Genomic DNA, 15161 nt, shown 5'->3' with positions numbered 1-15161 from the left:
TGGAGGGCCAAAGGTTTCCCAGCCCTATTTTAAGATCCTTCAGCATTTAAATTAGTAAGATATACACTAGCTAAAATTCCTTCAGAAATAGCCTTTTTGTTTGTCACAAGTGCCTAATGTTTCTGAGCAGGAACAAGTACTTTGTGTGACCCTTTGTGTGACCAGCATTTATTATTTGGTACAGATTCCTGCATGGATAACTCTTTGTTAGTTTTCAGAACTTCATTTAGCAAAAGATGTATATAATATAAACAGAGTTACTCACTATACGAACTCCAAATCCAGGGATGGAAATTTGTTAACCAGTCCTGGACGGGGTCACACTTTCCCTAAAGGACTGTGTTCACAGCTTGGGAGTGCTCCTGGATTTGTCCCTCCAGTTGTCAGCTCAAATAGATGTGACGGCCAGGAGCGCTTGCTATCAACTTCGGATGAAACGCCAGCTGCAACCCTACACAGACCAGGGGGACCTAGATGCAGTGGTGCATGCTGCGGTAACCTCTCGTCTTGATTTTTACAATGTGCTCTACATGGGGCTACCCTTGTGCCAGGTTTGGAAGCTTAATTGGTCCAAAATATAGCAGCCAGTTTGGTCACCGGTACATCTAGATTTGACCACATTACACCAGTTGTGAAATCTCTTCACTGGCTGCCAATTAGCTTCCAGGCACAGTACAAGGCATTGGTTATTACCTTTAAAGCCACATGGCTTGGGCCCAGGTTACAAGCGGGAATGCCTCTCCCTATATAATCCGCCCCGCACTCTCAGATCCCATGGGAAGGATATATTGCAGTCACAAAAAGCTACACTAGGACTTTTTCTTCTGCTGCTCCAAAATTGTAGAATGACCTGCGAGAAGAGATCTGACATTACCACCTTAGGCACCTTCAAAAAGGCTGTCTAGACAGATCTCTTCTGGCGGGCCTTCCCAATCTGAACCCCCGAAGGACAGCCCATCCACCTTAATTGGTCCACCCCATTGTGATTCTTTTCAAGTGTGCTTTGATTGAATTTTCATGTGAAGTTTTATTATTTAAAGGTGGGAGGGTTTGGGGGTTGATGTAAATTTCTACCGTCTAATTGTAATTTTATTTTTTTTGTATTCCCGCCTCGATACCAAACAAAAACAATACAAACAAGCTTCATTTATATACCACTTCATACCGCCTAAGCAGTGTCTAAGCGGTTTACAACTGTAAGCTAATACCAGGTTGAGGTGGGGAATATAGGTGGGATAGAGATCGCCCAAAATGGGCAGTCTCCTGCCACCCTGGTTTGCTCTGCGGGGAAGCCGCAGCCTCCAGACAGCGGGGCTTCTCCCAGAGCAAATAGAACTCTTAAAAAGCGGGTTCTTTCTGTGGTGCACTTGTGACATCACAGTGCACCAATGGCACACCTGTGAGTTCACAAGGGGCACGCGATGTGTGGACACTATGCGGCTGTCACATCGTAATGGTGGCACCCATGTAGACAGGGCACCGCCATTTTGCCGCCACCAGTACGTACTAGGCTAACCCTAGTACGTACTAGGGCTAGGGAGCGTGCGAATGGTGCACACTCCCTAATGCTAAAATTGCCACCGCCACGCTACATTTTGGCGGTTTGTATCCCGCCATAAATAAATCATATTATTATTATCTTGTTCATATTTGGTGCTTCAAGCCAGTGAAAAATTAAATGTTAATATTAAGTGCTTCTGTTATATCAGGAGTAGACATTTGGAACACTCCAAAGGTTTCTGGCTGAAAAGTCCCTTTAACTCTAGTCAGCATAGCCCATTGTGAAGGATAATTGACATTGTAGTCCAAAAACATTTAGGGACAGTTTCCCACCCTTGTTTGACATGATGTTGATTATAATGCACCTTATAGTGCAACAGCTAGCTGAAAAGATGAGGAATATTATATCCAAATCCATGGTTGTTTTACAACTGATAATATAAAACCTGCACTATGCTGCTTGCTGATGATTGTTATGTTGGGGCATGTGAGAGACAATAGTCTACCTTACAAGAGAGTAGCAACTATTCACAAGCAAAAGGTGAGCAACAACCAGTCCCACAACACCACTATGCACCCGTACATAGCCTATGAGAGAAAATAAATCAGGTTTGATCTTCTTTGTAAAAACTTGTGTACTACTTTTTGTTTACAAATACTAAAGGTTTCATAACAATTCACAGTGAGAGGGGCTCTCTAACATGTACTTGTCAAAGAGGGAGAAGAGAGAAGGAAAAACTGTAGAGTACAAAATGGAATGCAAACCAAATCAAATTAACTGCAGGCTAAATAATCCAGGAATATAGAAAGTGTGGCATCAGGAAATAAATAACACAAATATTTGCTATGCTTAAACAGAGACAGGCAACCTAACAACTACTGAGTACAGGCATGCCAAGATTGCTCCTTCTAATATGTTATGTATACAGGTGGTATGTTAACAGCTTGTGGGATCAGCAGACCAAAGTCCAAACAAAGCAGAATGGCATAATTGCTGGAGGACTGCTGACTCTGTGTGCAGGTGACCCCTTTTCTCAGGTAATGCAGAAAGCCCTTCCCTGCAGCACTATGATCTTCCTAACAGCAGGAGAGAGGGACTTTGTTGGAGCTTTGCATAGAGAGGAAGGCCAGTGTAGTAAAAGTCCAGGGCCCCTGTTAACAGAATGCACAAGAGGGTCTTCAAATCAACACAGCAGGGCTAGCTTAACATGTTTGGAAGTAAGCGAAGTAATGCATATTGCCATTTAAAACCAGGAGCTCCCACAAGACCATTTGCAGTTTAAAATGACCACTGCATCTCTAATGGCTATGCAGACAGTTATTTGGACAAATGGTGATCCTTTTATATTTTCTACATTCTCTCTTTCAATACAGTGCTGTTTTTGTTTCATTCCCAATCTGTTAAATAAGAGTGTTGCTTATTTAGAAAACAGCTGCTAAAGTCATTTTTGCTGTACGCACCAAATAAGCAGCAATAATACCTGCCTATTACAAGTATAGTGCATCCACGCCAACTGTGAACTTGCCACCTGCAGATCTGAGCTACCGCAGATGGCAAGACCCGGCTTTTTCAATGGGCACATGTGTACATGGCTGCACATGTGTCCATTGAAAAAAATGGGACTTAAGGTCCTGCACGGGGGGGGGGGGGGGGGAGAGATCCGGAATGGATTCCCCGCAGATAGCAAGGGATGACTGTAATACTCTGGCTAGGGTAATGTAATGAATGACCCAAAGAATGTAGATTTACACATTGCACATGCAAGATCATGAGAAACAAGGGATTTAAAAAAAATAATGTATGTTTCACATGAGATTGCTTTATGCAGATGCTGTTGCCATTAATAAAGTTCTCTTCTTTAGGGAAAGGGCAGGTGTCCTGTTATTGCTCACCTACACTGTATTCTCCAAACTGGCACCATCTATATACCTCAGACTGCACGTCCCATCAACCCATCCAGTAGGGCTATGTGATGGAACTTGTATTCTAACAATTGGTTTTGGCTGGCCCTGTTAATCCCATTGTGAACTGGATCCATATATTCTTATGCAGGTGCAGAAGAAGTTCAAAATGGACTGTCTGCTGTTAGACAGACTTCTCCTACTATTCCCTCACCCTTCCAACCCCCCAAATTGTACTTTTTTAAGGTGGCAGGTTATATTATCCTGAGAATGACTTAAGAGACAAGAGGGAGATGTGATGGACATCTTTTGCCTAGTGGCACAGTAGTTAAATGCTGGTATTCCAGCCACAGGGTTGTGAGTTTGATAGGGCTCCAAGGTGACTCAGCCTTCCATCCTTTGGTAGATTGGTAAAATGAGTACTCAGCTTGTTGGGGTCAATTAGCATACAGGATTGTAAACCACTTAGAGAATGCTGAGTTCACTGACAAGCAAAATAAAAATGTAAATTCTATTACTATTGCCATTTTTAACCTATTGTTTTGTCCATATTGTATACAGTACATCTGTGAAATGTGTGTGTGTATCTGTAAAATAGTGGGAATCAACACCTACCACCATTTCACAGATCCTCAGTATCAATTTAGACTCAGTATTTCTCATTATATATATGTATGTACAGGTTCTGCAAAATTCCAAAATATGGAACACTTCTGGTCTCACGCATTTTGCATAAGGGATATTCAACTTGTATTGTATTTTTTAAATAATAATTAAAAAAATAAAAGAAACAACCTATAGTGATTTTAAATAGAAATGTTTCAAGGTGCTTTTTTCAGCTTCTGCTGTTATGCCAGCTATGCCATTTCCTGGAGCTGGGAGACCTTGAAACAGTAGTACACATACTGGTAACCTCTCAATTAGACTTCTGCAATGCGCTGTACATGGGGCTACCCCTGTGCCAAGTTCAGAAATTTCAGCTGGTTCAAAATGATCACATAACACCGGTTCTGAAGTCCTTTCACTGGCTGCCAATTAGATTCTGGGCAAGGTACAAGGTGTTGGTGATTACCTTTACAGCCCTACGTGGCTTGGGTCCAGAATACTTAAGGGAACGCCTTCTTCCGTACTGCCCATCCCGCACATTAAGGTGTTCTGGGAAGAATTTACTTCAGTCAAAAAAATCTAGACTAACTTCAGTTACCCAGAGGGCCTTCTCCACCGCTGCTCCGAAGCTATGGAACGACCTGCCGGAGGAGATCCACCACATTTCCACTCTTACAGCCTTTAAGAAGGCCCTTAAGATGGATTTCTTCCAGCAGGCCTTCCCAACCTAGTTTCCTCTCCCCAAATACGAATATGACCCAATTGTGATCAATGTCTCTATCTGCCCAATTTCCCCCAATTTTTATCCTATTGTATTTTAGTATTTTTAATTTGTGATTATCCTATATTGTAGCTTTATAATTAGGATGGGAGGGTTGGGGAGAGATTAATTTTGAATTTTCTTATATATTTTTAGTGTATTTTTACTGTTGTAACCCACCCGGATTCCTCGTGCTTGGGCGGGCTATAAATAAATCTATTATTATTATTATTATTATTATTATTATTATTATTATTATTATTATTATTATTATTATTTCCTCATTCGTATCTTACCATTTTCTGTCTTCAGTGCTATCAGTTCACAGGATGTTTGTCTCATTTCATGATGAGTTTTGACTTTTTTCTGAAGAAAAAACAAACAAAATCACAACTCAGTTTTTAAAAAAGAAGTTGTTTTGTGTTTGGATGAATTGAATTAGGGAGGAAGTGTAGAAAATGTCATTTCTAAGGACTTTTTCACATGGAGGAATGTATCACCATTCCGAAAGAAGAAAAAAGTGGGGCCAATTCGAAAATGCACTAAATTACAAACTAGCTCATCACACACACAGATGGGAACAGCATCCATCCAAAAGGGAAAGCTGTGCCAATACGAATTAATTCATCACATGAGTACATACCGATCAGCTTTCTATTGCGAATTAATGTGTTTGTGCCTGTGCAGGGAGGACAGGATCGCGTCTGGAGGATTTTACATTTCCAGTCCCAAGGAACACCCCCCCCCCCGCTCCTGAATCAGAGGTGGCCAGAAATAAGGAGGAGGCAGGAGACATGCTTAGCCTCCTCATCTTTACCTTTCCTCCCCTTCTCTAATTCCTCTGGAGAATACTGGGATCCAGGGAATAAAGGGAGAGAAATCGCAGCAAAGCATCCTGGGAATTGTAGTCTGTTTCTAACATATCCTGTCAGAACATTAAACTGAGATTTTATGTTGTTGCTGTGTGCCTTCACGTCGTTTCAGATTTATGCCAAACCCTATCATGGGGTTTTGTGGGCAAGATTTCTTCAGGGGGGGGGGTTTGCCTTCACTTTCCCTCTATTTGGTCTTTCCTCCGAAACAGCTGCTTTCCCCTTGGCAGCCAGGGATGGGCAATCACAACAAACGATTACGGGAATTGTAGTATGTTTCTAATGAAGGGAATCCATAGCCAATCTAGACATGCCTTTCATACCAGGCAAATGTGACTTGACTGTGAATTTGGAGTGAAACAGGATATATAAATTCGATATTTTTCCAAATTTATCTACTCCTGGGATGACTCGTGATTGCGTTTGGATAGCCTTTGGATTACCTCTGACATCGTTTAATATTCTCTTTCGAAATAACGTGAAACCCCATGGATGACCCTGGATTGACCCTGGTATAACCTTCCAATTTTCCCTGTGTGAAAGAGTCCTAAAAATGTTTGTGCTAACCCCTGGCTCTCAGAGGTCTGAAAGGAGACGAGAGATTCTTATCACAGTACATATGACCTGTGATAAGAATCTCTAGTCTCCTCTAAAGCCAGGAGGTTCATATCTTCATCAACCTTCTGTGAATAGTGTTAGTAACAGAGGTGTCACTGTTGATACTTTCTGCATTCAATTCCTCTCTGATTTGACTGTCAACAACCTTCCTTCCCAGCCATATGTACTACAGAATGTTAGCATACCTTACATCCCTTCAGCTGGGTAAGGAATTTCATAATTACTATCTAGAATTGGTATGTTCTGAGGCCATGATGACCTGTGGAAAGTAGGAAAATAGACACACTGATCTGAGGACATGTGTGAGACCTAGATAAAAGGAAATGGGTTTGCTGAGCACCTCAAACCGCTCAGACTCTTTCCATTTCTGCTTGCCATGGAGACAATGGAAGTCCCATCACAAAGCAATCAGAGACCATACCCTTCACCTCACCTGACATGTTTCCTATTCAGCCTTCCTGCCTAACCATCGAGGGATTGCCTCAAATCTAATTAATGTTTTGTCACTCTGGAGATAAAGCCATCAGCCATTCTGGACTCCTTTTGTCATTTCGCTGGGAAAGACCTTTGTCACACCAAATATTGCACTCAACACCCCTTGAGTATATGATATAAACCAACTGTATTCTATAACCCTTATATTCTGATACAGACCATAGCAAGTATGGCCCAAAACAGACAGGCCAAAAAAGGAGGCCATCGGGTTCAGTTGGGAGTGTGGTGTTTAGACAATGCACACCCCAAATGCAGCCAGAAGCCCCTCTGATGCTGCTCTAAATGAAAAGAAACAGCCTGAAAAAGAGCACGGGGGAGGGCCTACTCCTTTTTAGATGCCTATTTGAAACAGTGGCTGTGGGCTGTCTGTTTCGCCCTTATGTTTTAAATATGGGATCCCAGCTAAAATCTCACAAGACCAGTATCTTTGGCTTTGCCTATATTGATCTAAGAGATAGAGCTTGGCTCAGTATTGATCCAAAAAACACTACAAGACTACTTTTGTTGGTCTCAAATTCTAACAGCATGTTTATTGTTTTATTTGGAACCAAGTAACCAAAGGGATGTGGTGGCTTAGTGGTTAAGATGGCAATTCTGATAATCATGAGGTTGGAAGGCTGACGGTTCGAGGCCCAAGAACTGCATGATGGGGTGAGCTCCTGTCACTAGTCCCAGCTTCTGCCAGCCTAGCAGTTCAAAAGCATGTAAAAGTGCAAGTAGATAAATAGGTACCACTTTGGTGGGAAGGTAACTGTTGGAATGTGATGTGCAGCCTGTGTGGGTTTACACTGAAGTTTCACGCCAGGATAGCCACCAAGTAAACTGTCTTGGAGCTGTGTTCAGGAATCTCCTCCTTCCCTCCGGAGCTGATAAAGCACACGGAGACAGTTGTCTCTTCAAAGAGGCTCTTTTAATCTTCAGTTGCTATATATACAGATTCCAAAGCTACTGTCACTATATATCCTCCACCATCAACCAACAACCCACACTCTACAATGAGGCTTGACCTTTTGCCATGCTGCCACTAAGTCCAGTCTCTTCCTGCTGTGTCACCTTAATTCTTGTCCCCCAAGCAAGATGACTATGCATATTTACAGTAGTTTTACAACACTTCACAGTGCTTTCCAGCACATGATGACCTTGCAGAGACATCACATGTTCTGCCCCAGCTGTATCCAATCACTTGGTTACCATGCTACAAGTGACCCATAGTTACCTTTGTCACTCTTCTCCACATCTGGGCATTTTATTTCAAGCTTTATTCTCTAACAGTAATAGCATTCAGTGCAGTCCTGCTGGCCACATGGCCACCAGAGTAGTCTTTGGACAATGCTGGCTCTTTGGCTTAGTAACGGAGATGAGCACTGTCCCCTACAGTTGGTTACAACAGACATTCATGTCAAGGGAAACATTTACCTTTACCTTTAACTAAAGACGCTCCACAGGATACTAAATTCTCTCAGACCATATTTTTTCCAAGGAACTGAGTACATACTCAGAAATCCTAAGTTCTGTCTAGGAAGGCAAACTGGTTTTTTTGAGCTACAGTTGGCCCTCCCCATAGGCAGGTTTGCCTTCCGTGGCTTTGAGCTTATGTTGAAGGCATGCCCCAGCAGAAGTAATGGGGCACATACTCGCACTGCGAGTACACACCCCATTATTTTCTATGGGGCTTGAGCATACGCTCTTTTCCCCATATGTGGGGTAGGGTGGGGTGTCCAGAACAGGTCCCCTGTGTATGGGGAGGGCAGACTGTATTTTTACTAGCTGCTTTTAAAAATATTTTTAGTGCTATATTAAAACTGAAACCTCAAATGTTTTAGTTAGTTTCTAGTTATATATTTAATGTTTTAAAGGTGTCTTTATCTACTGTACATTGCCTCAGAAGCCCTGTTGGGCTGAGGAACAAGAAAAAAAAAAAAGCTCCCCCCCCCCACACCTTGCCAAAAATACTCCTTTTTTGTCAGTTTTTCAAGTCTCCTTTGTATTTTCTATCTGTCCCTTTCTATGCACCCCTTGAGAGAGAGAGGACCAGTTCACAGAGCCTTCATAAGGTAAAGGTAGAAGATAACAGTTTGACAGTTCTTCCACAGGATCAAATTGTTCCACAGAAAACAAAGAATTGGGGTAAGTTTGGAGTGAGGCTTGCTGTTGTAACAGTGACCTATAGCACTAATTTATTAAAATAAAATGTCCCTGTAGATGAAGTAAGGCCATATATTCCACATGCACAGAGCTGGCACAAGACATTTTGCTGCCTATGAGGAAAGACAAGATGGCACCCTGCCCTTGCCATGGTCATAAAAGCATGCCTTTTGCCAATCATGACAAAAGAAAGCAGAGAGGCAGCAAGAGAGAAGCAGCCTTCTCCTTGACTCTCTGCATGCCATCGAAGAACTTTCATTCTCTTCCCAGGGGAGATGGTTGTAAATGTGTGTGGCAAGGGGCAGGGTGTCATCTTGTCCTTCCTCATAGGCAGCAAAATGTCTTGCCCCAACAATGTGCATGTGGAATATATGGCCTTGCTTGGTCTACAATGACACAACAAAACACAGAGAGTTAAAAAGATCCCATCACATCTCAAAACACACATTGATCCAAACACCTACTCCCTCCCTGTCTTGAGAGGGCTGGAAGATTTATTAACTTTCTTCTTCTTTGTACCTAGTTTTCTTTTTGTATTCTCCCAGCAGATGGTGATAGCAAAATTGGGCCCCTCACTCCCTCAAGGGGTGTGTGGGAAGGAACAGCTGGAAAATATGAAGGAGGCTTAAAGAACTGACAAACAAGGAGCGTGTTTGGCATCAAACTCTACCGTGCTGGGGTGTGGGACACACTTTCCAACAGCCTTGCCAGGCCCTTCCCCTTCACCCGAACTTCACACCACAGATGCCCTCCCAACTAGAGCAATGGATCAGACAACTGGGTGAAGCTGAGCTCCCTACTCCCAGATACCTCCTGCTCCAATCATGCTTTTTATAGCAAGCTCCAGAACCTAGAAATAGCCCATTCCAAGGCACAAAGCAAGTGCAGGAATGAGAAATTATAAAGAAGGCCATAAATCATAGGCAATTACAAGGATAAAGCGCAGCCCTAATCATTCCTCCACATATCTGGCACTAGCCACACCAGCTCCGGCTGCAGTTCAAACAGTTACATCATCACTCAAGGAATGCTTTGTTTCAGCATCAACTGTTGCTACCATCTCCACTTGAGCTTTCACCCTCTCAGAGTTTCCATCCCAGCCTGAGGTTTTAAATAGGAGGTTATGCAAAAATTGGATTTCAGGCCTAGCCTGGTAATATAAACTGGACAGTGATTCTTTCTAGCCCCAAGGCAACAAAACTGATTTGCAATAACTACAATAGAAGGCAGAGTGGAGGATGTGTGTTAAGGGGGACAATTATATTTTCACTGAAGGGTGAGCTTTCCTCCTTTCTCCCAAGACACTGGGCCTCTTTACACATCTTACAAAGGGCCCATTTTAACATTTTGGGCTGCCAAGATTCTGAAACAGCTTGCAGGTGTTATGCAACAGCAATGTAAAGTTGGTGGTTGTATGAACTAAGATATCCAAGTGGATCCTAAAAAAAGATAGAGGTAGTCACTTGACATGAATGTCTAGTCGTAACTGACTGTAGGGGCCGGTGTTCATTTCTGTTATTAAGCCAAAGAGCCAGCGTTGTCTGAGGACTGCTCTAGTAGTCATGTGGCCAGCATGACTGCACCAGACATAGTGGTACCTATTTATCTACTTGTATTTGTATGTTTTTTGAACTGCTAGGTTGGCAGAAGCTGGGACTAGTGATGGGAGCTCACCCCATCATGCAGCACTTGCACCTTGATCTGCCAAACCTCTGGCTTTCCAATAGTCAGAATTGGCATTTTAACCACTAAGCCACTGCATCCCATATAAGTGGATCCTACATAAGGGATAACTACAGTTATGGGTTGGTGCTTCCATCATTTCCTCCATGATCGATGTTAAGTCCTGAAACAGATCTGCATAAGCACTAAAATCATCAAATCGAGGCAGTTTTAAAACCTGACATCATAATAATAATAATAATAATAATAATAATAATAATAATAATATAAAATTTTATTTATATACCGCCCTGTGGCGAACCAATCTGGGCAGTTTACAACATTAAAATAACATACAGCATAAAAACAATATATTTCCCTCCCCCCTTAAAAAGTTATTAAACTGCATATCTAAATTAAAACCACAATAACTAGTTAGAACAACAATAAATTAAACAAAATAATACCAACCGATAAACCACTGCAACTTCAGTTCTAAAGAAAGGAAAAGGGGGCTTTGGAGACATTACTGAGGAGGGGGGAGATCCTGAGGCCGGGATATTTTAGTCTGGGAAAGCCTGCCTGAAGAGATCCATCTTGACAGCCTTTTTGAAGCTATCCAAAGATGTTAATTGATGGATCTCGTCCGGCAGGTCATTCCAGAGCATAGAGAGGCATAAATGTGATGTCACCAGAGGTGAACCCTGCTGATATTACAAAGATATTACAGAGATGATCCGTTAGCATTAGCCAGAGTTGCACAGAGTACACCATTTGAAATTTAAAAACCTAAGTCTAACAAAAGAAAATACATACACACTTTTCAAGGCAGTACACTTTCACCCTGAGATTCTTACTCCTGACCCAGAGGACCAGAGAAGAGTGTCTAGGCTGAGATCAGGGAACTCTCATAAGCACAGACTGGTCACATGGACATCCCTATGTGAAACATAAACAGGATTCTTAGGTTAATCAACTAGAGGGTAACAGATGTGGTCCATCAATTTCTATGGCCTTGTCCTTCCCCCACTTGTGTTCAGATGTGTTCCATTTTCTGTATTTTCCATCTACTGCACACATTTTAAGAATCCCTGGAGGGATTGTTTGTTGGTTTTTGTTTGTTTGTTTTGCACATTTGCCAAAGTGTATGCATGTTGCCAAATGCATTCTGTTTTTGTTTGTCAGTTTTTGGTTTTTTTGTAGAATGCATTGCAAGGCTGGGAACATATGAATTTTCAATTAGAAATTTCAGTCTAGTCCAGAAATCCTATTTAGTGTTGCTTTTGTGTTTAGTCTGGGAGGTATTTTTAAAAAGGCCAATAACTCCAGAATCAAAAGACAGCAATTTTTCCCTATATTCCTGTTCTCAGCAAAGTCCTTGTGTTCCATTCGTGCACATGTGGCATTTTATCATTTGGCTGTTCTGTCAAAAAGTAACCATCAAGCTACTTATTTTAATTTTTTTCAAAATTGTATTAATTCATTCATTCAGCATATCCACATGTGACAGTTTCCAAAAATGGGATTTGATGGGTCACTAAACCAAGACTAAAGATATGGCTGGGACAGTCCTAATTAATCCTCTGTCATCCTAATTTTTCAGTTGCTTTTAATGTTCCAGTTTCGCTCTCCTCTATCCACTTCCCCTCTTGTCCTTGGTTTACTTCAGTTGCTGCACACTGAGTTCAAAGTGCAAAAGTAGTTTGTACTCCGTTAGTTCATCAAGAGGGAGGGGAGACGCGTGGTGGAATCTTGCCTGTAGGCTTGGCCTGAAGCAAACTGCTGCATCCTCTCCTGAAATGTGTTTCCCCTCATTAATTGCTTTTTGCCATCTTGACCATGCTCTGATGTTATTTGTCCACATGTGTCCTGGTTTTCATCTGTGAAATATTGGAAGACATGGAACCCTCATGCTTTAAAGATTCAAGGTCACTGTAGGTCTCTAAATATTATTTTCTGGGTGGTATTTACCTTTATGCATCAAAGGCAAATATCCTGCTCTTTGCTTACATACTTCCTTATCCCATGTTCAAAGACAGGGCAGACTAGAGCACGTCAAGATGGTCTCTAAAGAATCACTGTGTCAATCTCTATTTTGATCTACACTTGTCCAAATTGGACACTGGAGGCCAGCAATAGGTACCACTATTCAGTTTAGTATTTTGTTTTTTAATATAAGCACAGAAGCATATTCACATAGTTGATGAGCAAGAACATCTCCTATTAAACAAATGCATAAGACAAACCTGGGGAAAGTTACTTTTGGGGGCTTCAGTTCCCAAAATTTCATAAAAGTCTTCTGGGAACTGTAGTCCAAAACAGTAACATTCCCAGGCTCTGGTATAAACTGGCTTTCAGAGTACAAATGCTGTGCACCCATTGCTATGAAAAGGAAAGAAGTTAGGACAGGCTTTAATTTAAAATATAATGATCTGGGCATGGATCTCCACTGAAACAAAGCAGAGTGTTTTGGGTACTGCCTGTTCTGAACACTAGCAGACTGCCCTACATTTAGAGCACTAACTTCCAGAGGCGCTCTCTCTTCCCCCTACACACTTGCCAGGTTTTCTCTCCACAGAACACTGTGCATATGGTGGAGGATGAAAGACAGTTCAAGTTATAAACTAAGTGCATTGTGCCTGCTTATAATCAAAGATAGCTTCCAAGTTTAGAGCAAAGCAAAATGACAGTGGGGTTTGTTTTGGTGTACAGGATAGATCATAAGGAGTGCTACAACTAATCTCTAATAGGAAAAAATGGAATAACACATAGCAAAAGATAATACATCACAGATGAGACCTAGAGCCATTGCCAAAGCTTGGAAACATTACCTTTTGGACTACAATTCCAAGTATGTCCTAGCCAATCTGGACATACTATCCAGGATAGCTGATGGATCCTTGGAACTGTAGTCCAAAAAATTACTTTTGTGAGATCTGGTCATTCCACACACTGCAAAGACAAAGAGGTAAAAACAAGAGTTATTTATTCGTTGTTTTTTTTTTTAAATCTGGGTTTCCCCATACAGTTCTGTCAACCCAGAAGTGACCCAAGGCATATTTTATGATTATCTCTATTCCTTATATGGGGGAAGATGATGTCTCTCTCATTTATTGTTCCAAAGCCATTGGATTGGCAACCAACAGAATAGTAGTAGCTTCCCTTTAATCAGGGGTTTTCAGCCTGTGCTCTGAGGAGCCCTTGGGACTCCACATGCACTTCCCAGGTGCTTCGCAGTGGCTCCAGGAAAATGAAAGAAATAAAAATTGAATGAAATTAAAGAATAAGAATATATTCTTATATAAACTCCTAAACATCATTAACTTGTAAGACACCGGGTAGGTTTCTTAGTGGCTCTGCCATAGAAATAAAGGCTCTGCAAGTCAAAAAGGTTGGGAACCCTGGCACATGATAGGCACTAGGCTAGTATACAGGGTGCAGACAGTTCATAGATGGAAATGGCCAGGGAGGGAGCCACCCAGGACTAAAAGCAAGGGATCTGCTGGTATCTGCTGCTTGAGGCAGTTATCTTGCCCTTAAGGATGTAAATTCTTCACTAAGTTTCTTTCTACAATCAAACCATCAATAATTTTAACAATTTTTCCCACTGTGAGAAAACAGCTGCAAGCCAATTAGGTGATTCACAATTAGGGAACTCTGGTGGCCCAGTGGTTTACTGCTGGTACTGCAGCCACAACATTGTCATTTTGATCCTAGAGCCCTCCAGAGTCCACTCAACCTTCCATCCTTCTGTAGGTCAGTAAAATGAGTACCCAGCTTGTTGGGGGCTGTTGGCTTACACACTGTAAACCACTTAGGGAGTGCTAGTTCACTGATAAGCAGTATAGAAATGTACTTGCTATAAACAACGACCTATTCTGGAATTTTTTTTAAAAAAAAATCGCATGTGGTTGTTTTGCACAGAAAATAATATTTCTACACAGAAAGATTATTTCTGTGCAGTCAATGTTGTTTACTGCACATAAAATGCTGTTTTCTATGCAAATCAACCATGTGTGGATTTTGTACAAAATAAATCCCCAACTACTACATTTTATGTGAAGGAAATTATACTTCTACACAAAACAATCATTTGCAAATTTTGCATAGAATAAATTCCAAACTGCAAAGATTCTCATTGGTCCAGGATTCTTCTTGTTGGGAATTCCCCACACCGAAAGAGCATTTTTAAACAAAACAAAACAATTTTCCAAATATTTTCAAATATTATTTCCATGCATATTAACACTACATAAGGATAGGTCTGACTCAATGAGGAGGAGGAGCCAAGCCAGTTCTTTGATAAGTGTGTTTGTGTGTCCTTTCCAAACACACAAGAGTTTGTTTTATTCCCATTTCATGTTTTAAAGTATATACGGGGGGGGGGGAGTTTAGGTAGAGGCCTACAGTACAGTATGTGCAGGACAGCCTTTAGGTTCCTGTTCTTTTAGCCTTTTAATATACTTGTCCCACTTTATTTGAAGGAATGGGACATCAATCTATTATGCCTACTGATGAAATTCTCTGTACACTTATTTTGTGTAAAACTTAGTATGACCTACATCTGAGTTAACACAAGAATACAGTCAGCCCTTCTTATA

The 15161-nt window shown here is 41.5% G+C and overlaps 1 protein-coding gene across 3 annotated transcripts in view; it reads right to left on the bottom strand.

The window, feature by feature from the left end:
• CCDC69 (coiled-coil domain containing 69) overlaps positions 1-15161 on the bottom strand; it is a 53783-nt gene that overhangs the window by 15672 nt on the left and 22950 nt on the right. The window contains exons 1-2 of one of the 3 annotated variants that reach the window (XM_042455746.1): positions 5586-5605; positions 5065-5134 (exon numbers count right to left, since the gene is read on the bottom strand). In XM_042455746.1, coding sequence (XP_042311680.1) covers positions 5065-5110 — 46 coding nt within the window. In that variant the 5' untranslated portion in view covers positions 5111-5134; positions 5586-5605. Of the gene's footprint in view, positions 1-5064; positions 5135-5411; positions 5479-5585; positions 5606-15161 lie in introns of those variants that run through there. The other 2 variants (XM_042455745.1, XM_042455744.1) reach the window with 2 other exon arrangements.

This window comes from Sceloporus undulatus, chromosome 2 (assembly GCF_019175285.1).
Source record: "Sceloporus undulatus isolate JIND9_A2432 ecotype Alabama chromosome 2, SceUnd_v1.1, whole genome shotgun sequence".
Classification (NCBI taxonomy): domain Eukaryota; kingdom Metazoa; phylum Chordata; class Lepidosauria; order Squamata; family Phrynosomatidae; genus Sceloporus; species Sceloporus undulatus.
The sequence above is the reverse complement of the archived record's forward strand: the minus strand, read 5'-3'. Positions and strand labels throughout refer to the sequence as shown.